General features: G+C 39.5%; 1 protein-coding gene across 1 annotated transcript in view; it reads right to left on the reverse strand.

Annotated features, from left to right (window-relative positions):
* ATF7IP2 (activating transcription factor 7 interacting protein 2) overlaps positions 1-27,186 on the reverse strand; it is a 70,634-nt gene that overhangs the window by 23,611 nt on the left and 19,837 nt on the right. Inside the window, exons 5-6 of the mRNA XM_036070561.2 lie at positions 26,510-26,608; positions 16,301-16,461 (exon numbers count right to left, since the gene is read on the reverse strand). Coding sequence (XP_035926454.1) covers positions 16,301-16,461; positions 26,510-26,608 — 260 coding nt within the window. The remainder of the gene's footprint in view (positions 1-16,300; positions 16,462-26,509; positions 26,609-27,186) is intronic.

Below are 27,186 nucleotides of genomic sequence, written 5' to 3' on the forward strand. Positions count from 1 at the left end.
GTAAACATATCTAACAAAAAAAACTTACGACAGGCAACTCAAAGGGAAAACATGCAAAAGTCTTAAGAGAAACTTCATAAAAGGTATCAAAATGGCTAACTAACATAAAAATGTGCTTAACTACTTTAGAAGGAAATACAAATTAAAACCAAGACATGATGCTATAAACATACCAGTGTAGCTAAAGCAAAAAAGGCAGGTATTATCAAGTGATGGCAAGGATATGGAAGAACAAAAACCTCATTATACTTCCTAATGGGAATGTAGCTTTGCTATGACCTCCTTGGTAAAGTGTTTGGTAATATCTATTAAACCTGAAAATATATATACTCTATGACCTACCAATTCCATTTACAGGCAAATGTCCAACAGAAATGTATGTACATTCACCAAAAGACATAAAAAGGAATGTTCAAAGCAGCACTACTCATAATTTCCCCAATCTGCAAACAACCCAGATGCCCATTAACAGTTGTGAATAAGTAAACTGAGGTATATTCGTGTGATGAGCACTATATAGCAACAAGAATGAAGAAACTATTGCTGCTAAGCAACAGCATAGATGAACCTCACAACACATAATGTTGGGCAAAAGAAGCAAGACACCAAAGAGTTCACTGAGTATGACTCCATTTATATAAACGTGAAAACCAAACAAAAACAACTTATGGTGTTAAAAGATAGTTGTCGACCTCTGATAGTCGTGGACCTGGAGCAGCGAAGGAACTGAGAAAAAGAGACGACAGTAAAGCGAGGCACAGGGGACATCGAGCGAACACCCCAAGGTCCCGAGGTTTATTTTCCATAATCTAATATACCTTCTACAATGATATAGATCTATAATGACTTACAGCAGGGGCTTAATAAGGCACATTCTTCCACGTACACAGGGTTAGTCAAGTGAAGCAATGGGAGTGGAGAAGGAATAAAGAAATCTGTAACTGGCTGTGATCAATTAATTGTAAACACCATTGTACTTGGACCTTAACACAGAATAAGAGAACAAAGAAGGGAATGCACAGTGTTCTTTTTACAGCTGGCTTCCTATCTGCAAAACATCTTCTGCTGTGTACTTTAGAACAGACCACACACATCCCAAGGGCATTTCACTCTTATCCTTTCGGGTTATTTTTAACCCTGCAATCTCGAGTTTTCTCGGAGATCTCGGGATCTGAACGAACATGCACCAGTGGTCGTTGTGGCGTTCTGTTTCCCACAGATAGTGGTTACTTAGGTCGGTGTGGTAGGAGTGGGATTAGTGACTAGGGGTGAGGCATGAGGCAGACTGGATGCCACTGATGTGATCTGGGAGATATTTACAAAATGGGTTTACTTTGCCAAAATTGCCAAGTGATGCACTTCTTGTTTGTGCAGTTCTCACTGGGCATTATGTTAATTAATTTTATTTAAATAGTATACATGTGGGGCTTGTTTGTGTATTAATTATTCATTTTTAATATTTATTATTAATACTTACCCTGAGAAATTAATCTATCTGCAAACTAAAGATTGAAATTCTGTGAGTATTTAATGATACATTACTTTTATAAAACTGTTCCACTGATTGCTACCAACGATGGCTGTTTTTTTTTTAAGATTTATTTATTTATTTTAGAGAGAGAGAGCAAGCGGGGAGGGGGAGCAGAGGGAGAGGGACAGAATCTCAAGCAGACTCCCCGCTGAGCTTGGAGCCCGATGGGGGGGCTAGATCCCACAACCCTGAGACCATGACCTGAGCCAAAATCAAGTCAGATGCTTAACCAGCTGAGCCACCCAGGTGCCCCAATGATGGCTGTTTTTTAAATGAACCATATCTGGGAGGGAAATTGAAGACACTGATGATTTTCATGTTCATCTGGATATACCTAACCTATGTTTTCTACTTGCATTTTACCTTGGAGAAAAATTTGTGTCTAAAATTAGTAATTACAATTCTCCAGGTAATGTTATAATATAGTAATTTAAGATCATGTGTTCTGGAGACAAACTGGGTCTAAATCTGGGTCTAAATCCACTGGTGGCTTTAGTGGCTTGGCCACTTACTAGCTGAGTGTTTTGGGGGCAAGAAACTCTGCCTTGGTTTCTTCATCTATAAAAGAGGGAGAAGCTTCACAAGATTAAATTAATGTTAATGAAGAATGAGTAGGAAGGAGCACATGCAACACTGTAGGAAATTTCTTAAAATATTGTGGCTGGTGGGGCACCTGGGTGGCTCAGTCGGTTAAGCGTCTGCCTTCAGCTCGGGTCATGATCCCAGGGTCCTGGGATCGAGCCCCATATCGGGCTCCTTGCTCAGCGGGGAGCCTGCTTCTCCCTCTCCCTCTGCCTGCCACTCCCCCTGCTTGTGCTGTCAATAAATAAAATATTAAAAAAAAAATATATATTGTGGCTGGTAACGGCTTTCCCCTCTTTGATCTCTACAAATAGTTCTTCACATGAAGTTCAATGCCAGACTTAGGTTTTAGACATAATTCACGTTTCATTCAATCAACATTGGTGAAATAGTCTGTTCCTGGGTGCCTTACACCTTGATGCTTCCTTTTCATCTTTGGAAATGATTGCACATAGAGGCATTTTCTTCCTATTTAAGCAAGTTCCTTTTATTCAAACATGTTCTGGTCCATAGCCTTCTCTTCTATGAGCATTTTCAGCTCAGCTGTTACTGCCTTTCCCATTTCCTACACATTCTCAAAAGAAAATTGTTTAAACTTCTACATCCAACCATTACATGACAGACATAGAAAGTTAGTTGTGGCACTAATTCCTTTAACACTTGGGGTTAACAGAAAAAACAATTATAAAACCTCCTGGCTTTCTCTAGAGTTTTAATAATAGTGGAAACAACATGTTTTTGCTTTCTTTTTTAAAGTTCCTTTATTTCTTAAATATTTTTTTGAAAAATTTTAAATAAATTATATGTATAAGGAAGTAAATAAACTGCTATGTAGAGTAGCTATGATGGAACCCCCACACTTGAACAATTTGAGAAGCTCTTATTTAAAAAAATCTTAAGAAATTTAACTTTATATGTATGTATTTGTTTGATACATATATATCTGTTTGAAGACATCAGAAAGCTGTGGTAGAAGCCATGACTTAAGGAACTGAGGTCCCAGAGAGAAAGAGGGTATACACAAGTGGGCTAGACACTTGCCCCTCTCACTGCATCTGTCAACGAAACCACTCAGGAATACTGAGAAGCCAAGCAGAAGGTGGTTGATATCACAGTGGACTGTATCGAGGAGACAAAAATTGGAATATACAACCAGCAACAGAGGGGGAGCCATAGGAAACACCCCAGTGTTTCTGGTAGAAGTCTTAGAGGGCTATGCCATAAGATGGAGTAAAAATCAAAATAGACCTAGTCTTATAAAGACCGCAAATAAGCCTCAGTTCTGCTCAATTCCTGATTAGATTGAAGTATATTATTTAACATAATGGCTTAAAGAATAAACAGTTATAATCTCAGTTTCTGTGGGTAATGCAGTATGGAGCAGTATAGCTGAGGGGTTTTGGCTCAGGATTTGTCATGAGGTTGCATTCAGGATGATGGCAGGAGCTGCAGTCATCTGAAGGCTCAACGAGGGCTGAAGGTCCCGCTTCCAAAATGGTTTACTCACATGGCTGTTGGCAGGGTGCCTCACCATGTGGGATTCTGCACAGGCTGCTTGATGTCCTCTAGTAAACTATGCTTGTTGCCATGTTAATATGGTAGTTAACTTGCCTCAGAGCAAGCAATCCAAGAGAAAGAAAGGAAGCTATGATGCTTTTTATGATCTAGTTACATATTGCCACTTTTGCCATATTCTATTTGCTGTCACTAAGTATAGCCCAAGACAAAAATTAGACTCCACTTTTTTAAAGGAAGAGTATATCGAAGAATGTGTGCCTATATTTTAAAACCATCAACAGAGCCTATGTCCCTCTCTCTGCTGCCTGCCAGAGTGTAGGGTGAATCTACTCTGATAGAAGATAACACCATTTAGAATCTCTACGATTTTCAATACACAATGTCCAAGATTCAAACAAAAATTAGCAGTTATAATAAGAAACAGGACAAAGATTAAAAAATAGCAAATAGAAACAGAGCTCAAAGTGACCTGGATACAAGGGTCATAAGAAATGGATCAGAAAATAACAGTGATTAAAATGTTCAACACATGGACAACAAGATAAAGAATTTCACCAGAGAATCTCTATCTATAGAAAAGAATACAATGGCGGCCTGGGTGGCTCAGTCAGCTAAGAGTCCGACTCTTGATTTCAGCTCAGGTCATGATCTCAGGGTTGTGAGATCGAGCCCAGTGTCAGGCTCAGTGCTGGGTGTGGAGCCTGCTTAAGATTCCCTCTTCCCATCTCCCTTTGTCCCTCCCCCACTGTGCTCATGCATGTGCACGCCCTTTCTCTCTAAAAAAAAAAATAATAAAAAATAAAATGGAAAGGGGAGAACTGAAAATTAAGCAAACTGAAATTAACAATTCGATACATGGGTTTAACAGCCACTTTGATCCAGCTGAAGAGAGGATTCATAAACTGGAAAATAGGTGAGTAGAAAATATCCAGACTGAAGGATGGTATGTACAAGAAGCATGTAATTGGAATACTGAAGGGGAGAAGAGATGGAATGGTGCTGAAGGAATATCTTAAGAGATAATGGCCAAGAATTTTCCAAAGATAATGGAAGACATAAAACCAGAGTTCTGAAAGGAAATACCTACCTACAATACAATACTCATGTTAAAATATCCTTTAAAAATAAAGACAAAATGGAATTATTTCCAGACCAAAAAAACCCGACAGAATTTATCTTGAGCAAAACTAAAAAAGGAAGTAACAAAGTTCTTCAGGCAGAAGGAAAATTTTCCCAGGTGGAAAGATGGAAATACAGGAAGAAATGAAGAGCAACAGGAGGGGTAAATAATGTGGATAACTCTAAATGAATAATGACTGTAACAAGACAGTGGTATCATCTTGTGAGATTTAAAATAGAGCTGACCTTGAACAACAAGGGTTTGAACTGCACAGGTCCACTTACCTATGGATTTTCTTCAGTAAATAAGGTATAGTACTCTAGTGTATTTTCTCATGATTTTTAATAATATTTTCTTTTCTCTAGGTTACGTTATTGTAAAATACAGTGTACAATATACAGCATATACAAAATATTTAATTGACTGCTTATGTTATCAGTAAGGCTTCCAGTCAACAGTAGACTATTAATAGTTAAATTTGGGGGGAGTCAAAAGTTATGTGTGAATTTTTGACTGTGTGTGGGGTTAATGCTGCATTGTTTGATGGTCAACTGTAATGTAAAATTAAAATGTGTGAAAATACAAAAGATGGTGGGGGAGTGGTAAATGGAATTATAAGGTTCTAAGGTCAAGCATTACCTACAGAATGGTAAAAGTAGTAATTCATATTGGATTCTAATTATTAGAGTCAAGAATCCAAATCATGATTTTTAGGACAATTTCTAAAGAAACAATAAAAGATGTATAATTAACAAGGTAATGGGGAAAGAAAAAAAAAGATTAATCCAAAAGAAGGCTAAAATAGAGACACACAGACAAAATAGGGGAAAAGGCCCATAAAACAGATGGGATAAAAGAAAACAAGTAGAAAGACTGTAGTTATGAACCCACATATTTCAGTAGGATTATATTAAACATAAACTAAATTTTCTAATAAATAGGTAACTATTTTTGAATTGGATTAAAAACACATGTAGTTTAATAAATAATTATTAATCATGTAGCCACCACTCAGGTAAATACATTTTATATGACCAGCACTTCAGAAACCCATATGCCTCTATCCTGTATCATAAATCTCCTCCATAAATAGCATTTGTAGTGCTAATTTCTTTGTTTTAGTCTTTAGATTTACCATCTACCCTTGACTTCCTACATAATTTTTTTTTTTTCTGGCTATTTTTGACCTTTATTTGAATGGAATCCTACTATTTGAGCCTGCTTTTCCATAGTGTTTTTGTGGGAGTAACTTGTACTGCTGCATGTTACTGCAGTTCTTCCATTTCCACTAATATACAGAATTCCACTGTATGGATTTACTGCAATTTATTCTTTTCAACTGTAGATGGGCTTTTTGTCCTTCTATTTTTCGACTATTATGCAAAATGCTAATAAACATTCCTCTACATATATCCTATTGAACATTTAGAGGGTATGTATCAAAGGATGGGACTGTGAGGTCAAAGGATATTCAGATCTTCAATATTTTTAGATAATGCCAATTTTTTTCTAAAGCATTATATCAATTTACTCTTCTAACAACAAAAATGTTAAATAAAATCAATTCCCTTTTTTTCAAAACCTCACCAATACACCAGGTATTGTCAGATTTTAAAATGTTTTACTTTACCTGATATGAAAAGGTATCTCATTGTGGCTTTAATTTGCATTTCCCTGATTACTAATGTAGATGAGCACTTTTTCATATATTTATTATCGGTCATTTGGAATTCCTCTTTTGTGAAGTAGATGTACAAGTTTTTTGCCCATTTTTATTTTGTATTATCTGGCTTTTACTCATTGATTTGAAGTACTTTCTATATACTCTTTCTATATATCCTCTAGGGAAAGGTCCCTAGAGGTTCTATGTGCTTCAAGTGTCTTCTCCCACTTGATGGCCTGTCTTCTCACTAAAATTAGTGGCTTGAGAGAAGTTTCTAATTTTAATATGGTAAAACAGATCAATTTTTTTTTTTTTTTATCATGAAGGTATTTTTGTCTTAAGAAATCCTTCCTTGGGGGCGCCTGGGTGGCTCAGTCGTTAAGCGTCTGCCTTCAGCTCAGGTCATGATCCCAGGGTCCTGGGATCGAGCCCCACATTGGGCTCCTGCTCGGCGGGAAGCCTGCTTCTCCCTCTCCCACTCCCCCTGCTTGTGTTCTTCTCTTGCTGTGTCTCTCTCTGTCAAATAAATAAATAAAATCTTTAAAAAAAAAAAGAAATCCTTCCTTGGGCGCCTGGGTGGCTCAGTTGGTTGAGCGACTGCCTTCGGCTCAGGTCATGATCCTGGAGTCCCGGGATCGAGTCCCACATCAGGCTCCCTGCTCGGCAGGGAGTCTGCTTCTCCCTCTGACCCTCTCATGCTCTCTCTATCTCATTCTCTCTCTCAAATAAATAAATAAAATCTTAAAAAAAAAAAAAAAGAAATCCTTCCTTATCCTAAGTTCATGAGGATGTTCTATATTACCTTCTAAAAGCTTTGTAATTTTCCTTTAGATAATTGAGTTCCTTAATCCACAGGAGATTGATTTTTATGTGCAGTCTGACATACAGATCCAATGTCTTTCATATTTTCCTCAACATGAATAGCAAAGTAACTGCACTATTTACTAAAAGTCAATCATTTCTCAAGTGATGTGACATACAATCTCCATCACATATCACATATACATATATGCATGGGTTTCTGGATTCTCTGTGACACTGCTCTATTTGTCTATTACTTGAATTGAATAATATCACATTATTCTAAAATTTCTGCGGTTTGTAGTGTCCTGACATCTGATGGCAAATTCCCTCCTCTTTGTTTCTCCAGTTGATGGATATCTTGGTCTCTTAATCCACTGTATTTACATACACATTTTAGAATCAAATCAGCTTGTCAAATTCCACAAAATTACACACTGGAAAACTGATTGAAATTGCATTCTCTAAATTAATTTGAACAAAAGTGAAAACATTCTATAAATACTGCATTGTCCAACCCATAAACATAGTTCATTTTCCACTGAATTCTTCTTTAATACCTCTCAAAGTTTTATAATTTTCTTCAGCTATTACATGTCTTATTAAATGTATTCCTAGGTTTGGTGATACTGTATGGTTATCATATCTTTTAAAAATATCTTTTAATTCCCTAATTGTTTATATCTGGTATACAAGAATATAAATTTTTATATGTTTGAGATTGACAATCTTGTTAACTTGTTAATCCTAATAATTTATCTGTAGTTACTTTGGATTTCCTATATTATATACCTACCCCAATCATCCAAGAATAGTAATAATATTTCTTCCTTCTTTTTCAATCCTTTCTAAATTGACCTCTTTTTCTTTCATTAGCCAAGAGATCCAGTATAATGTTAAAGTGGTGAGAGCAGGCATCCTTCTATTTTGTATCTCAAGGGAAATACTTCCAATATTTGGCCATCAGATCTGTTTTAGGGTTTTTGTAGATACTCTTTATCAGATTAAGGAAGTTACCTCCCTATTCCAAGTTTGCAAAGAATTTGTTTTTAATCATAAACAGGTGATTTTATCAAATCCTACTTGTATTGTGGTTAATAATGATTCTTGTTCTGGCAAATTACATTAACTGGTATTTTATTATTGACCCAGCAGCATTCCTGAGACAAACTCAACTTTTATATTGAACTTGGCTTTACTAGTATCTTGTTTAGGATATCTGCCTCTATTTCATGGGTAAAAATGGACTATAATTTTCCATTTCTGTAAAATGTTAAAATTGATTTTAATATATCACATTTATACAAGATTTTTGTATCTACTCTCATAAAACAAACTGAAAAATATTCCCTCTTTTTTTATTTTTTGGAAGTTTGTTTAAAACTGGTGTTTTGTTTTTTTTTAAATTTTATTATGTTATGTTAGTCACCATATATTACATCATTAGTTTTTGATGTAGTGATCCACGATCCATTGTTTTCGTATAACACCCAGTGCTCCATGCAGTACGTGCCCTCCTTAATACCCATCACCGGGCTAACCAATCCCCCCTCCCCCCTCCCCTCTAAAACCCTGTTTGTTTCTCAGGTCCATAGTCTCTCATGGTTCATCTCTCCCTCCAATTCCCCCCCCCATTTTTCCCTTCCTTCTCCTAATGTCCTCCATGTTATTCCTTATGTTCCACAAATAAGTGAAACCATATGATAATTGACTTTCTCTGCTTGACTTATTTCACTTAGCATAATCTCTTCCAGTCCCATCCATGTTGATGTAAAAGTTGGGTATTCATCTTTTCTGATGGCTGAGTAATATTCCATTGTATATATGGACCACATCTTCTTTATCCATTCATCTGTTGAAGGGCATCTCGGCTCTTTCCACAGTTTGGCTACTGCGGACATTGCTGCTGTGAACATTGGGGTGCATATGGCCCTTCTTTTCAGTACATCTGTGTCTTTGGGGTAAATACCCAGTAGTGCAATTGCTGGGTCATAGGGTAGCTCTATTTTTAAATTTTTGAGGCACCTCCACACTGTTTTCCAAAGTGGCTGTACCAACTTGCTTCCCACCAACAGTGTAAGAGGGTTCCCCTTTCTCCACAACCTCTCCAACATTTGTTGTTTCTTTCCCTGTCCATTTTTGCCATTCTAACTGGTGTAAGGTGGTATCTCAGTGTGATTTTGATTTGGATTTCCCTGATGGCTAATGATGATGAACATTTTTTCATGTGTCTGTTAGCCATTTGTATGTCTTCTTCAGAGAAGTGTCTTTTCATATCTTCTGCCCACTTTTTGACTTGATTATTTGTTTTTTGGGTGTTGAGTTTGACAAGTTCTTTATAGATCTTGGATACCAGCCCTTTATCTGTAGTGTCATTTGCAAATATCTTCTCCCATTCTGTGGGTTGCCTCTTGGTTTTGTTGACTGTTTCCTTTGCTGTGCAGAAGCTTTTTATCTTGATGAAGTCCCAAAAGTTCATTTTTGCTTTTGTTTCACTAGCTTTTGGAGATGTATCTTGAAAGAAGTTGCTGTGGCCAATGTCAAAGAGGTTACTGCCTATGCTCTCCTCTAGGATTTGGATGGATTCCTGTCTCACATTGAGGTCTTTCATCCACTTTGAGTTTATCTTTGTGAATGGTGTTAGAGAATGGTCGAGTTTCATTCTTCTGCATGTGGCTGTCCAATTTTCCCAGCACCATTTATTGAAGAGACTGTCTTTTTTCCATTGCATGTTTTTTCCTGCTTTGTCAAAGATTATTTGACCATAGAGTTGAGGGTCCATATCTGGGTTCTCTATTCTGTTCCATTGGTCTGTATGTCTGTTTTTGTGCCAGTACCATGCTGTCTTGGTGATCACTGCTTTGTAATACAGCTTGAAATCAGGCAACGTGATGCCCCCAGCTTTGGTTTTCTTTTTCAACATCTCCTTGGCGATTCGGGGTCTTTTCTGATTCCATACAAATTTTAGGATTGTTTGTTCCAGCACTTTGAAAAATGTCATTGGAATTTTGATCGGGATGGCATTGAAGGTATAGATTGCTCTGGGGAGCACAGACATTTTAACAATGTTTATTCTTCCGATCCATGAGCATGGAATATTTTTCCATCTTTTTGTGTCTTCTTCAATTTCTTTCATGAGTGTTTTGTAGTTCCTAGAGTATAGATCCTTTACCTCTTTGGTTAGGTTTATTCTGAGGTATCTTATGGTTTTCGGTGCTATTGTAAATGGAATCGTTTCTCTAATTTCTCTTTCTACAGTTGCGTTGTTAGTGTATAAGAAAGCAACTGATTTCTGTGCATTGATTTTGTATCCTGCCACATTACTGAATTGCTGGATGAGTTCTAGTAATTTGTGGGTGGAGTCTTTTGGGTTTTCCACATAAAGTATCATGTCATCTGCGAAAAGAGAGAGTTTGACTTCTTCTTTGCCAATCTGAATACCTCTTATTTCTTTTTGTTGTCTGATTGCTGTTGCTAGGACTTCTAGTACTATGTTGAACAATAGTGGTGAGAGTGGGCACCCTTGATGTGTTCCTGATCTTAAGGGAAAGGCTCTCAGCTTTTCCCCATTGAGGATGATATTCGCTGTGGGTTTTTCATAGATGGATTTTATGAGCTTGAGGAATGTTCCCTCTATCCCTATACTCTGAAGAGTTTTGATCAGGAAAGGATGTTGTATTTTGTCAAATGCTTTTTCTGCATCAATTGAGAGGACCATATGGTTCTTCTCCCTCCTCTCATTAATGTGTTCTATCACATCGATTGATTTGCGAATGTTGACCCACCCTTGCATCCTGGGGATAAATCCCACTTGGTCGTGGTGGATGATCCTTTTAATGTATTGTTGGATCCTATTAGCTAGGATTTTGTTGAGGATTTTGGAATCCATATTCATCAGGGATATCGGTCTGAAATTCTCCTTTTGGATGGGGTCTTTGCCTGGTTTGGGGATTAAGGTAATGCTGGCCTCATAGAATGAGTTTGGAAGTTTTCCTTCTGTTTCTATTTTTTGAAATAGCTTCAGTAGAATAGGTATTATTTCTTCTTTGAGTGTTTGGTAGAATTCCCCAGGGAATCCATCAGGCCCTGGACTCTTGTTTTTGGGGAGGTTTTTGATCACTGCTTCGATCTCGTTACTGGTTATTGGCCTACTCAGGTTGTCACTTTCTTCCTGTTTCAGTCTTGGCAGCTTATAGGTTTCCAGGAAGGCCTCCATTTCATCCAGATTGCTCAGTTTATTGGCATATAGTTGTTGATAATAATTTCTAATAATTGTTTCTATTTCCTTGGTGTTAGTGGTGATCTCTCCCCTTTCATAATTTTATTAATTTGGGTCCTTTCTCTCTTCTTTTGCATAAGTCTGGCCAGTGGTTTATCGGTCTTATTAATTCTTTCAAAGAACCAACTTCTAGTTTCATTGATCTGATCTACTGTGTTTCTGGTTTCTAATTCATTGATTTCTGCTCTAATTTTAATTATTTCTCTTCTAATGCGTGGCTTAGGCATCGTTTGTTGCTTTTTCTCTAGTTCTTTAAGGTGTAGAGTTAGTTGGTGAATTCGGGATTTTTCTATTTTTTTGAGTGAGGCTTGGATGGCTATGTATTTCCCCCTTAGGACCGCCTTTGCAGTATCCCATAGGTTTTGGACCGATGTGTTTTCGTTCTCATTGATTTCCATGAATTGTTTAAGTTCTCCTTTGATTTCTTGGTTGACCCAAACATTCTTGAGCAGAGTGGTCTTTAGCTTCCAAGTGTTTGAATTTCTGCCAAATTTTTTCTTGTGATTGAGTTCCAGTTTTAGAGCATTGTGGTCTGAGAATATGCAGGGAATAATCTCAATCTTTTGGTATCGGTTGAGACCTAATTTGTGACCCAGTATATGGTCTATTCTGGAGAAAGTTCCATGTGCGCTCGAGAAGAATGAGTATTCTGTTGTTTTAGGGTGGAATGTTCTGTAAATATCTATGAGGTCCATCTGGTCTAGTGTATCATTCAAAGCTCTTGTTTCCTTGTTGATTTTCTGCTTAGATGATCTGTCCATTGCTGAGAGTGGAGTATTGAGGTCTCCTACAATTAACGTATTGTTATCAATATGACTCTTTATTTTGGTTAACAGTTGGCTTATGTAGATGGCTGCTCCCATGTTGGGGGCACAGATATTTACAATTGCTAGATCTTCTTGTTGGATAGACCCTTTAAGAATGATATAGTGTCCTTCTGTGTCTCTTTTTACAGACTTTAGTTTAAAATCTAATTTGTCTGATATAAGAATTGCTACCCCAGCTTTCTTTTGAGGTCCGCTGGCATGGAAGATGGATCTCCATCCCTTCACTTTCAGTCTGGATGTATCTTTAGGTTCAAAATGAGTCTCTTGTAGACAGCATATGGATGGGTCCTGTCTTTTTATCCAATCTGCAACCCTGTGCCGTTTTATGGGAGTGTTTAGGCCGTTCACGCTGAGAGTGATTATTGAAAGATATGAATTAATTGTCATCATGTTGCCTGTGAAGATGTTGTTTTTATAGATTGTCCCTGTAAATTTCTGTTGTAGATCACTCTTGGGGTCTTTCTCCTTTTATAGAACCCCCCTTAATATTTCTTGCAGGGCTGGCTTAGTGGTCACATATTCTTTCAGTTTCTGCCGGTCATGGAAGCTCTGCATCTCTCCATCCATTCTAAATGAAAGCCTTGCTGGATAAAGTATTCTTGGCTGCATGTTCTTCTCATTTAGTACCCTGAATATGTCTTGCCAGGCCTTTCTGGCTTGCCAGGTCTCTGTGGATAGGTCTGACGTTATTCTGATGTGCCTCCCTCTGTACGTAAGGAATCTCTTCCCCCTAACTGCCCTTAAGATGGTTTCCTTGGTTCTAAGATTTGCAAGTTTTACTATTACATGCCGGGGTGTTGGCCTGTTTTCCTTGATCTTAGGAGGGGTCCTCTCTGCCTCTAGGACTCGGATGTTTGTTTCATTCCCCACATTAGGGAAGTTCTCAGCTACGATTTGCTCAACTACATCTTCTAGCCCCCTCTCTCTCTCCACTCCCTCCGGGATTCCAATTATTCTGACATTGGAACGCCTCATGGTGTCACTTATTTCTCTGATTCTATTTTCATGGATTCTGAGTTGTTTTTCCCTGGCCTCCTCTTTTCCCTTTTTATCTATTATACTGTCTTCCAGATCGCTTATTGTCTCTTCTGTCTCAGTTACCCTAGCTGTTAGATTATCTAGATTGGATTGGATCTCATTGATAGCATTTTTAAGTTCTGCCAATTCAGCTTTCATTTCTGCCCTTAGAGACTCTATGTTGCCATTAATTGATTTCTCCATTCTAGCCATTGTCTTCACAATTGCTAGCCTGAATTCCATCTCCGACATCTTGGTTATATCTGTATCCATTTGTATATCTGCAGCATAAGTCATAATCTCTGAGTCTTTTCTATTTTGGGGGCTCCTCCTCCTAGTCATTCTGTTGATGGGTGTTTGAGGGAATGTATAGAGTCCAAGTTATTGACCAGAACCCAAGCAATATGCACCTGTTTTCTTGGGACCTTAGGGTTGCTGGCCTCTTGTTTTCCCAGCCTGTCTTCTGCGGGAGGGGCCTGCCGCGCTGTTACTCAGGCAACCCTGTTTGGGCGGAGTTGCCCTGCCCCCCTGTGGCGGGGGATGGGCTCAGCGGGAAGCAGTTTTGGGGGCTTTTGTTCTCTGGCGGCTTTCCCTGGAGGCTTTCCGCGTCTCTTCCGCGAGTCAGAGCAGAAGAGACCGTTTCCAACCTTCTGCCTCAGAGCAGAGAGACCGCAGTCTGTTCTTCAGTGAGCTCTCCAGGCCACACTGTCTCCGTTTCTGTCCGTGCTGTTATAAACTGCAGCGTCCTGGGTTGTGCGCCCCTCCGCAGTGCCCCCAGTCCTGCCTCCAGGTCGGGGCACGTCTCTGCCCTTTGTGCTTCTAAAACTGCCAGCCGCTCCCAGTTCGCACGCGCGCTATTCCGCCGCTCGGGGTTCCCACCCCGGGGGTTGCAGTTCACTGGTGGGACACGGCACACCGGGTTTCCGTCTCGGGAGGCTGCAGTTTGCGTGTGCGCGACCGTCGCTCCGGGTTTCTATCCGGGCGGCTGCGGTTCGTGTGTGCGCGACCCCACCGGTCTGGTTTTCCACCCCAGGGGCTGCCCTAAAGTTCTTTCCCGACGCTACCGGTCCGCAGCACGCGAGGCTGTCACTCACCGGCGGTGCAGGATCCCCACGGCCAGGCTCCCTCCCACTGCCGTTTATCCTCCGATATCTGCCCGCAGAATCATGGCTCTCCGCTTCGTACCTCAAAACCAACTGCCTGCGATATTCTGTTTGTAGAGATCCAGATCTTCTTACATCTCAGGCTGGTTTCGTGGGTGCTCAGAGTGGTCTGGTAGATATCCAGCTCAATTCCGGGGACCAGTTGAAATAGGGTCCCCTACTCCTCCGCCATCTATCCCCCCTCTAAAACTGGTGTTTGAAACCACTGAATCTTGGGGCGCCTGGGTGGCTCAGTCGTTAAGCGTCTGCCTTCGGCTCAGGTGGTCCTGGGATCGAGCCCGCATCGGGATCCCTGCTCTGCGGGAAGCCAGCTTCTCCCTCTCCCACTCCCCCTGCTTGTGTTCCCTCTCTCCCTGTGTCTTTCTCTGTCAAATAAATAAATAAATAAAATCTTTAAAAATAAGAATAATAAACCATTGAATCCACCCATCAGGGTCAAGTTATATACAGTTGTTAGCATGGCTGCCTGGGACAAGTTTCATAAATTGCGTGTTCTTCCTTCATTTTAGAACATAAGGTGGATTGTTCATATCATAGAAGCCACTGATAAATTTGACATATTAGTAGTCTATAAAATGCTATCTTAATGGGGTCTTCACTTTTTCACTTTTATCACTAGCATTTTGTTTTTCTTTTTTGTCACTTTATGAGTTTCAGCACACACATTAAGAGGGGTAACAACAAAGACTCACTGAAATATGACTCTTGCATTCACAAACTAAATAAATGCCTTCTTCACAGCAGCTTCCTGGTTCAAAACTAAAATGCAGGCCTCAATATCATGCAATATTAGGGTTTCTTCTGAAGAGTCAAAACTGTATGTAAATTCCCCAAAACCAAGGATCTACTGCAAATGGTATAGATTTGTAATGCTTCTCCTTCATTTTGTGGCCTCCTTGAGTATGCATTTGGGGAAAGGGTGGTGGTCTTCAACTAATTCCTTATTTTTAGTTATGTATTTTTCTCTTTTTAAAAGCTGGAGTATAACATATAAAAGGAAAACCTTAGGACATTTTACAGAGTTAATGTTAAGAATAAATAAATAATACTATAAAGCTCCAAAACTTGCAAATCACCAGACCAAAGAAAATAATTTATTAAAATGCCCCTCCCCCAACATTTATCCAGGCAGGAATCACCAATCGTATTTCTTTGTTAAACTAAATGACTTCTTCCTTGCCTGCCCTGAATCTTTTAGACTAGATCAGAGGTTAGGTGTCTTGGCTGCTTTTTGACTCAATTAGACAAATAAGTTAACCTGTTCACTGTAATTTGAAGTTATCATGATTCATGATAATGCTTTCAACCTGTAGGAATCAAATACTTTTAGGCACGTTTTTCCTACTCTTAACTTTCCTAGCCTTACTCTTCTCTGTAACTTTTGTAGGCCACCGTTTTATACGACCTTGACTTTTCCATGTGTAGAACACAAACCATGAGAATGATCAAGTGATCACTCTGATTACCATAACAAAGATGGAACACAGCACAGTGGAAAACCCAATACCCTAGCCAATTCAAAATTTTATTTAGTACTGTGTTGTTGTTTTTTTTTTTTTAAGTAAACTCTACCCCCAATGTGGATAAAGAGTAGCATGCTCTATGGACTGACCCAGCCAGGCACCCCTATTTAGTACTGTTAAAACAATAATGATAAAAGCTCTGGATAACCAATTCCATTCCTTCATAAGAGACAAGAAGGAATATGAACCTTTACACTGTTTCATTCTTAACTGAGAAACGGTATGTTTACAAGCATATAGTTAGGTAACTTTATGCATTTTTGTAGAAATGCCTACCTTTCTGAAACGGCCTCATCACGATCCCGTGATAAATTAAGCTTTTCACCTGCTTTTTCTGAAGGGTTAGAAGGTTCAGAGCTCACAGAAGTCTTTCCTTCATCTGGACTACTGACTAACTCTGGATTCTTATCCAAATTCATGGTCTCTGAATTTGTAACCTGTTAATTGGGTGAAGAAAAAGCAGTTAAAGGGAGTGTTACCACTTGTGTTCTTCCACACAAAATTGATAGGTAAAATTTCACTTGGAAAATGTTCTCAAAATATTCTTGAATACATAGGGCAAAACATATGTTAAATTATATGTATTTCAATGTCTCATGACAATGTTTAGAGTGTCTTTGCCAAAATAAATTTTAAAAAATACTTCAAGAAATAAAAATAATGATAGTACAAATCAACTTCCTAGCTTGGGTGGGAAGGAAAAACAAACACCTAAGACAACATTTTATTCCTATTAGACTATGTTTTAGGAACTCAGGAACACTAGACTGTAATAAGCACACTTTTACTTTCATTATACTCCTAATAATGAGTGAAGACCAGAAATAAATCAAATTTCCAACTTGTTCTTCCAGTTGAGTTTTGTTTAAAACTTGGAAGTTGAAACACTTAGTCCATGCTTTGGTTGAGAATGTGCAGTATTTAAAATATAGGTGTAGGGGCGCCTGGGTGGCTCAGATGGTTAAGCGTCTGCCTTCAGCTCAGGTCATGATCCCAGGGGCCTGGGATCGAGCCCCACATTGGGCTCCCTGATCAGCAGGAAGCCTGCTTCTCCCTCCCCCACTCCCCCTGCTTGTGTTCTCTCTCTCTCGCTGTGTCTCTCTCTGTCAAATAAATAAATAAAAATCTTTAAAAAAAATATGTGTATATTAAAGAATACAAAAGGGTCAAACTGACTGCCCAACTCATAAGCTTTTCTGTTGGAAAGTGTAAACAAAGATGCCTGTACACAAAGGCAGACTTCTGAAATGTTATTAAGGTTGCAGATTCTATATGTAGAAATAGGTTCAAACAACATTGGAAAACAATAGCAAAAAATATTTGGTATTCTTTCACTTCCAGGACAAAGTGGCTCACTTATCCCTGCTACTCTCATCTAAGCATAATGAAAAACCCTGGAAATAATTCAACAGATAATCATAAAATGCCTCTGAACGGTGGAAAGAAAAGGGCAGACTGCCTGAGGATCTTGAGATTGCGGAGAGAAAGCACAGTGAGTTCCCTCGGTTTTCTTTTTATTATTCATATATCCTACACAACAGGTGCCGCAAATATCAGGGACCCATCCTTCTCGCCAAACGTAGAGCAGGGGGGACTGACCCTCCACTCCACACCTGCAAAATCAGCAGCCGTATTCACTGCAGCATTAGTGTCATCCTGGTCCCCACCTGACAACTGGAGCAACAGTGGGCCTAACCGGCTGCATAGCAGTATTGGCAAAGCCCAGCAAGGGACCAAACCCTAGGACCCCACACCTGAAACAGCAGTGGGACCATCATCCCTCATTTGGGACAGCTGTGGACAAGGATTACTGAAGCATCAGCGTCGTTGGCAGGGCTGCATTCTTTCTGGAGGCTTCAAGGGAGTGTTTCCTTTTTTCTAGCTTCTAGAAGCTACCAGAATTCCTTGGCTCATAGCCCTTCCTCCATCTTCAGTGCAATCATTCCAACCTCTGCTTTCATTGTCCCATCTCTTTCTGTCTTTGACCTTCCTGACTCCTTTTTGTAAGGACCCTTGTGATTACACTGAGCCCACCAAGATAATCTCCCCATCTGTGAGCTTCTTTTAACACATAAAGTAACATACTCACAGGTTCTGGGGCTTAATTCATGGTTATCTTTTGGGGGTCATTATTCACCACTATCAACCACTGTGGCAAAATTAACACAAAAGTGACATTTATACAACATTACATCCAACATGGAACATTCACCAAGGAAGAAAAAGCATATCTTGGGCTATAAAGTGTCAATAACTCTCAAGACAGAAATTTTACACAGTATGTTCTCTGATCAAAATAAAATTAAATTAGGTATCAATAAAAATAAGATACTTAGAAAGGTCTCAAATGTTTGGAAATTAAACATACACTTCTAAATAACCCATGAGTCAAAGAACAATACCACAAAGGAAGTTATAAATTATTTTCAACTGAAGAAAACCAAATGGGCACCTGGATGGCTCAATTAAGCATCTGCCTTTGGCTCAGGTCATGATCCCAGGGTCCTGGGATTGAGCCCCATGTAGGGCTCCCGGCTCAGCAGGAGTCTGCTTCTCCCTCTCCCCCTGCCCCTCCCCCTGCTTGAGCTCTCTCTGTCTCTCTCTCAAATAAATAAATAAAATCTTTTTAAAAAAATACAGTACAGGGGCGCCTGGGTGGCTCAGTTGGTTGGGCGATTGCCTTCGGCTCAGGTCATGATCCTGGAGTCCCGGGATCGAGTCCTGCGTCGGGCTCACTGCTCGGCAGGGAGTCTGCTTCTCCCTCTGATCCTCCTCCCTCTCATGCTCTCTGTCTCTCATTCTCTCTCTCAAATAAATAAATAAAATCTTTAAAAAAAATACAGTACATCAAAGATTATAATCTCTGTAGTCAGAAGTGCAATGTCTAGGGGTGCCTGAGTGGCTCAGTTGGTTAACTGACCGGCTCTTGGTTTCAGCTCAGATCATGATCTCATAGGTTGTAAGACTGAGCCCCGAACTGGGCTCCATGTTCACCGGGGAGTCTGCTTGAGATGCCTTCCCTCTGCCCCTCCCCCCACTCGCACATGCTCATGCACTTTCTCTAGATAAAGAAAATTTCTAAAGATTTTATTTATTTGTCAGAGAGGCACAAGCAGGGGAGCGGCAGGCAGAGCAAGTGGAGGGAGAAGCAGGCTGCCCGCTAAAACGAACTCTATCATGATCCCAGGGATCATGACCTGAGCCAAAGGCAGCCGCTTAACCAACTGAGCCACTCAGTGGTCCCTCTAAATAAATAAATCCTTAAAAAAAAACAAGTGCAATGTCTAATTACTGAGATGCTTAGAAAATGCTTAGAAAAAGCAGTGCTTAGAAGGAAATTCATAGCTTTAAATGTTATCTAGTAGAAAAGAGGATTAAAAACCAATGCTCTTTCTCTCTTAAGAAGCTGGAAAAAGAAGAATAAATTATATCCACTATAAGTAAGAGGAAGGAAATTATAAAAAACAGAAAAGAGACGTGGTAGAGAGAGTAAGATTTTTAAAACCCTAGTCAAGACTGATCAAGAAAAAAAGAAAACACAGATTATTGGTTTCAGAAATGAAACAGTATATCATTACAGATCTACAAATACTAAAAGGACGGGAAAATTTTGTTAATAATTTATGTCAACAACAAAAAGATGGTGGAGGAGTAGGGGACCCTATTTCAACTGGTCCCCGGAATTGAGCTGGATATCTACCAGACCACTCTGAGCACCCACGAAACCAGCCTGAGATGTAAGAAGATCTGGATCTCTACAAACAGAATATCGCAGGCGGTTGGTTTCGAGGTACCAAGCAGGGAGCCGTGATTCCGTGGGCAGATATCGGAGGATAAACGGCAGCGGGAGGGTGCTGGCCGTGGGGACCCTACACCGCCGGTGAGCGACAGCCTCGCTCGCTGGGGACGGGCACAGACTCGCAGACTGGTAGCGGCGGGGAAAGGACTTTAGGGCAGCCCCCGGGGCGGAAACCCGGAGCGGTGGGATCGCGCCCACGAACTTGGGGCGGCTGGCGGTTTTAGAAGCACAAAGGGCAGAGACGTGCCCCGACCTGGAGGCAGGACTGGGCAAGCGGAGGGGCGCACAACCCAGGACGCTGCAGTTTATAGCAGCACGGACAGGAACGGAGACAGTGTGGCCTGGAGAGCTCACTGAAGAACAGACTGCGGTCTCTCTGCTCTGAGGCAGAGGGTTGGAAACTGTCTCTTCTGCTCTGACTCGCGGAAGAGACGCGGAAAGCCTCCAGGGAAAGCCGCCAGAGAACAAAAGCCCCCAAAACTGATTCCCGCTGAGCCCATCCCCCGCCACAGGGGGGCAGGGCAACTCCGCCCAAACAGGGTTGCCTGAGTAACAGCGCGGCAGGCCCCTCCCGCAGAAGACAGACTGGGAAAACAAGAGGCCAGCAACCCTAAGGTCCCAAGAAAACAGGTGCATATTGCTTGGGTTCTGGTCAATAATTTGGACTCTATACATTCCCTCAAACACCCATCAACAGAATGACTAGGAGGAGGAGCCCCCAAAATAGAAAAGACTCAGAGATTATGACTTATGCTGCAGATATACAAATGGATACAGATATAACCAAGATGTCGGAGATGGAATTCAGGCTAGCAATTGTGAAGACAATGGCTAGAATGGAGAAATCAATTAATGGCAACATAGAGTCTCTAAGGGCAGAAATGAAAGCTGAATTGGCAGAACTTAAAAATGCTATCAATGAGATCCAATCCAATCTAGATAATCTAACAGCTAGGGTAACTGAGGCAGAAGAGAGAATAAGCAACCTGGAAGACAGTATAATAGATAAAAAGGGAAAAGAGGAGGCCAGGGAAAAACAACTCAAAATCCATGAAAATAGAATCAGAGAAATAAGTGACACCATGAAGCGTTCCAATGTCAGAATAATTGGAATCCCGGAGGGAGTGGAGAGAGAGAGAGAGGACTAGAAAATGTATTTGAGCAAATCGTAGCTGAGAACTTCCCTAACCTGGGGAATGAAACAAACATTCGCGTCCTAGAGGCAGAGAGGAGCCCTCCTAAGATCAAGGAAAACAGGCCAACACCCCGGCATGTAATAGTAAAACTTGCAAATCTTAGAACCAAGGAAACCATCTTAAGGGCAGTTAGGGGGAAGAGATTCCTTACGTACAGAGGGAGGCACATCAGAATAACGTCAGACCTATCCACAGAGACCTGGCAAGCCAGAAAGGCCTGGCAAGACATAATCAGGGTACTAAATGAGAAGAACATGCAGCCAAGAATACTTTATCCAGCAAGGCTGTCATTCAGAATGGATGGAGAGATGCAGAGCTTCCACAACCGGCAGAAGTTGAAAGAATAGGTAACCACTAAGCCGGCCGTGCAAGAAATATTAAGGGGGGTTCTATAAAAGGAGAAAGACCCCAAGAGTGATCTACAACAGAAATTTACAGGGACAATCTATAAAAACAACGTCTTCACAGGCAACATGATGACAATTAATTCATATCTTTCAATAATCACTCTCAATGTGAACGGCCTAAACACTCCCATAAAACGGCACAGGGTTGCAGATTGGATAAAAAGACAGGACCCATCCATATGCTGTCCACAAGAGACTCATTTTGAACCTAAAGATACATCCAGACTGAAAGTGAAGGGATGGAGATCCATCTTCCATGCCAGCGGACCTCAAAAGAAAGCTGGGGTAGCAATTCTTATATCAGACAAATTAGATTTTAAACTAAAGTCTGTAATAAGAGACACAGAAGGACACTATATCATTCTTAAAGGGTCTATCCAACAAGAAGATCTAGCAATTGTAAATATCTGTGCCTCCAACATGGGAGCAGCCATCTACATAAGCCAACTGTTAACCAAAATAAAGAGTCATATTGATAACAATACGTTAATTGTAGGAGACCTCAATACTCCACTCTCAGCAATGGACAGATCATCTAAGCAGAAAATCAACAAGGAAACAAGAGCTTTGAATGATACACTAGACCAGATGGACCTCATAGATATTTACAGAACATTCCACCCTAAAACAACAGAATACTCATTCTTCTCGAGCGCACATGGAACTTTCTCCAGAATAGACCATATACTGGGTCACAAATTAGGTCTCAACCGATACCAAAAGATTGAGATTATTCCCTGCATATTCTCAGACCACAATGCTCTAAAACTGGAACTCAATCACAAGAAAAAATTTGGCAGAAATTCAAACACTTGGAAGCTAAAGACCACTCTGCTCAAGAATGTTTGGGTCAACCAGGAAATCAAAGGAGAACTTAAACAATTCATGGAAATCAATGAGAACGAAAACACATCGGTCCAAAACCTATGGGATACTGCAAAGGCGGTCCTAAGGGGGAAATACATAGCCATCCAAGCCTCACTCAAAAAAATAGAAAAATCCCGAATTCACCAACTAACTCTACACCTTAAAGAACTAGAGAAAAAGCAACAAACGATGCCTAAGCCACGCATTAGAAGAGAAATAATTGAAATTAGAGCAGAAATCAATGAATTAGAAACCAGAAACACAGTAGATCAGATCAATGAAACTAGAAGTTGGTTCTTTGAAAGAATTAATAAGACCGATAAACCACTGGCCAGACTTATGCAAAAGAAGAGAGAAAGGACCCAAATTAATAAAATTATGAAAGGGGAGAGATCACCACTAACACCAAGGAAATAGAAACAATTATTAGAAATTATTATCAACAACTATATGCCAATAAACTGAGCAATCTGGATGAAATGGAGGCCTTCCTGGAGTCCTATAAGCTGCCAAGACTGAAACAGGAAGAAACTGACAACGTGAATAGGCCAATAACCAGTAACGAGATTGAAGCAGTGATCAAAAACCTCCCCAAAAACAAGAGTCCAGGGCCTGATGGATTCCCTGGGGAATTCTACCAAACACTCAAAGAAGAAATAATACCTATTCTACTGAAGCTATTTCAAAAAATAGAAACAGAAGGAAAACTTCCAAACTCATTCTATGAGGCCAGCATTACCTTAATCCCCAAACCAGGCAAAGACCCCATCCAAAAGGAGAATTTCAGACTGATATCCCTGATGAATATGGACTCCAAAATCCTCAACAAAATCCTAGCTAACAGGATCCAACAATACATTAAAAGGATCATCAACCACGACCAAGTGGGATTTATCCCCAGGAAGCAAGGTGGTTCAACATTTGCAAATCAATCAATGTGATAGAAAACATTAATGAGAGGAGGGAGAAGAACCATATCGTCCTCTCAATTGATGCAGAAAAAGCATTTGACAAAATACAACATCCTTTCCTGATCAAAACTCTTCAGAGTATAGGGATAGAGGGAACATTCCTCAAGCTCATAAAATCCATCTATGAAAAACCCACAGCGAATATCATCCTCAATGGGGAAAAGCTGAGAGCCTTTCCCTTAAGATCAGGAACACGTCAAGGATGCCCACTCTCGCCACTATTGTTCAACATAGTACTAGAAGTCCTAGCAACAGCAATCAGACAACAAAAAGAAATAAGAGGTATTCAAACTGGCAAAGAAAAAGTCAAACTCTCTCTTTTCGCAGACGACATGATACTTTATGTGCAAAACCCAAAAGACCCCACTCCCAAATTAGTAGAACTCATCCAGCAATTCAGTAATGTGGCAGGATACAAAATCAATGCACAGAAATCAGTTGCTTTCTTATACACTAACAACGCAACTGTAGAAAGAGAAATTAGAGAAACGATTCCATTTACAATAGCACCGAAAACCATAAGATACCTCAGAATAAACCTAACCAAAGAGGTAAAGGATCTATACTCTAGGAACTACAAAACACTCATGAAAGAAATTGAAGAAGACACAAAAAGATGGAAAAATATTCCATGCTCATGGATCGGAAGAATAAACATTGTTAAAATGTCTATGCTACCCAGAGCAATCTATACCTTCAATGCCATCCCGATCAAAATTCCAATGACATTTTTCAAAGTGCTGAAACAAACAATCCTAAAATTTGTATGGAATCAAAAAAGACCCCGAATCGCCAAGGAGATGTTGAAAAAGAAAACCAAAGCTGGGGGCATCACGTTGCCTGATTTCAAGCTGTATTACAAAGCAGTGATCACCAAGACAGCATGGTACTGGCACAAAAACAGACATATAGACCAATGGAACAGAATAGAGAACCCAGTTATGGACCCTCAACTCTATGGTCAAATAATCTTTGACAAAGCAGGAAAAAACATGCAATGGAAAAAAGACAGTCTCTTCAATAAATGGTGCTGGGAAAATTGGACAGCCACATGCAGAAGAATGAAACTCGACCATTCTCTAACACCATTCACAAAGATAAACTCAAAGTGGATGAAAGACCTCAATGTGAGACAGGAATCCATCAAAATCCTAGAGGAGAAGGCAGTAACCTCTTTGACATTGGCCACAGCAACTTCTTTCAATATACATCTTCAAAAGCTAGTGAAACAAAAGCAAAAATGAACTTTTGGGACTTCATCAAGATAAAAAGCTTCTGCACAGTAAAGGAAACAGTCAACAAAACAAAGAGGTAACCCACAGAATGGGAGAAGATATTTGTAAATGACACTACAGATAAAGCGCTGGTATTCAAGATCTATGAAGAACTTCTCAAACTCAACACCCAAAAAACAAATAATCAAGTCAAAAAATGGGCAAAAGACATGAACAGACACTTCTGCAGAGAAGACATACAAATGGCTAACAGACACATGAAAAAATGTTCATCATCATTAGCCATCAGGGAAATTCAAATCAAAACCACATTGAGATACCACCTTACACCAGTTAGAATGGCAAAAATGGACAGGGAAAGAAACAAATGTTGGAGAGGTTGTGGAGAAAGGGGAACCCTCTTACACTGTTGGTGGGAAGCAAGTTGGTACAGCCACTTTGGAAAACAGTGTGGAGGTGCCTCAAAAATTTAAAAATAGAGCTACCCTATGACCCAGCAATTGCACTACTGGGTATTTACCCCAAAGACACAGATGTACTGAAAAGAAGGGCCATATGCACCCCAATGTTCATAGCAGCAATGTCCACAATAGCCAAACTGTGGAAAGAGCTGAGATGCCCTTCAACAGACGAATGGATAAAGAAGATGTGGTCTATACATACAGTGGAATATTACTCAGCCATCAGAAAGGATGAATACCCAACTTTTACATCAACATGGATGGGACTGGAGGAGATTATGCTAAGTGAAATAAGTCAAGCAGAGAAAGTCAATTATCATATGGTTTCACTTATTTGTGGAACATAAGGAATAGCACAGAGGACACTAGGAGAAGGAAGGGAAAAATGGGGGGGGGAATTGGAGGGAGAGATGAACCATGAGAGACTATGGACTCTGAGAGACAAACAGGGTTTTAGAGGGGAGGGGGGAGGGGGGATTGGTTAGCCTGGTGATGGGTATTAAGGAGGGCACGTACACTGCATGGAGCACTGGGTGTTATATGAAAACAATGGATTGTGGATCACCACATCAAAAACTAATGATGTATTGTATGGTGACTAACATAACAATAAAATTAAAAAATAAAAAAAATATAAAAATAAAGAGTGATTGGAATAGTAAACAAAAATAATAATTTATGTCAACAAATTCAACAACTTAGATAAAAGGGACACATTCCTTGTGAAGGTAACTTACAAAACTGATATGAGAGGAAATAGAAAAATCCGAATTGCCCCTTACCTATTAAAGAATTGAATTTCAAGAAAAAGTCTTCCTACAAAGAAAGCTCCTTTCCCAGATAGTCTTCAGAGATGGATTCTATCAAACATTTAAGGAAGTAAAAAAATCTTACACGGACTTTCAGAAAACAGGGGAAGGAATGCTTCCCAATGCATTTACTGAAGCTAGCGTAAATATGATACCAAAGCAAATAAAGATACTACGAGAAAAAAATTCAGTGAATGTATACTGAAGACTATATTTAAATTTTATATGAAAAATATAAACAGATACCAAACTCTAATGATACCCCTGCTGAAATATTTTGGAAGTGTATGCTACAAAGTATATTTTGATACAAAAAAATACATTAGTATTTATGAATGCACCAAATATAAAGATGGCTTAGGAGATGAACAGATTGACAGATATATGACAAAAATAAACATATTAAAATAGTAAAGGTAGAATTTAGGTGCTGTGTATACAAATGTTCACTGTAAAGGTTTGTCAACTTTGCTGTAGTATCTGTTTGAAACTTTTTATCCTGATAAAATGGTGGGGATCACAAATCACCTCTCTAATCACTTGATGTAAGAAATACAAGTGGCATTTATGTTTGGCCACCTAAGGGTATTTTCTCCAGAGATAGCATCACAAGAACATTCTAAATATAAATTTTTCTTTAAAGCCTTCTTAGTTTGGAAATATATTTCATATCTTAAAATCCAACTACCTATAATGGTGGGTCAGTGAGGCAATTAAAACTCATATGTGTTTATACCAACCTTACAGGCTGTATTACTGGTTAATACATTTGGTTCCAAGCAATTCTTTTGAGAGTGCAATCCTGCTTTAATACGTCTTTGAAGTTTTGATATTTTTGCCTAGAAGAAAAAGAGAAAAACAAATACAAAACCAGAGTACTAAATAATATATAGAGATGGAGGGAAAACTATGTATCTGCCAAACGAGTCTTTTAAGACTTAGACATCCATCCAAATAAATGAGAAATTTTTATATAAGCAAAGATTTACTTTATATAAGCATATAAATGTATTTTATTTTATGTAAGCAAAGATGCCAGGATGACATACAAGAATGGAAGATAAAAACATCAAACTTTTAATTGAGTCATAATAAAATTAATGTTGGTAGGAAGCACCAATCAGCAAGTAATCCTAGAAGAGTAGAACAAAAAAACCCCAAAACAGTTTCAAACACATTGTACAAGCTCTAATACAGGATATATTTTGAATTAAAAGAAACTGCCTACATATTAAGCCTGTCAATTGACACAGAACAATTGACAACAGAAGAACATAGAATAATATTTCCAATTTCATAAGGGTCAGTATTGCTAATAAACTCTATTACCTATGGTACAGTACACCAGGCTTGTGGTCAAGGATCAGATTTGGGTCTCCTTTATTGTTTTCCTTTCCTAATATGTAAAATATCACCA

The sequence above is a fragment of the Halichoerus grypus genome, chromosome 6 (assembly GCF_964656455.1).
Source record: "Halichoerus grypus chromosome 6, mHalGry1.hap1.1, whole genome shotgun sequence".
Lineage (NCBI taxonomy): Eukaryota > Metazoa > Chordata > Mammalia > Carnivora > Phocidae > Halichoerus > Halichoerus grypus.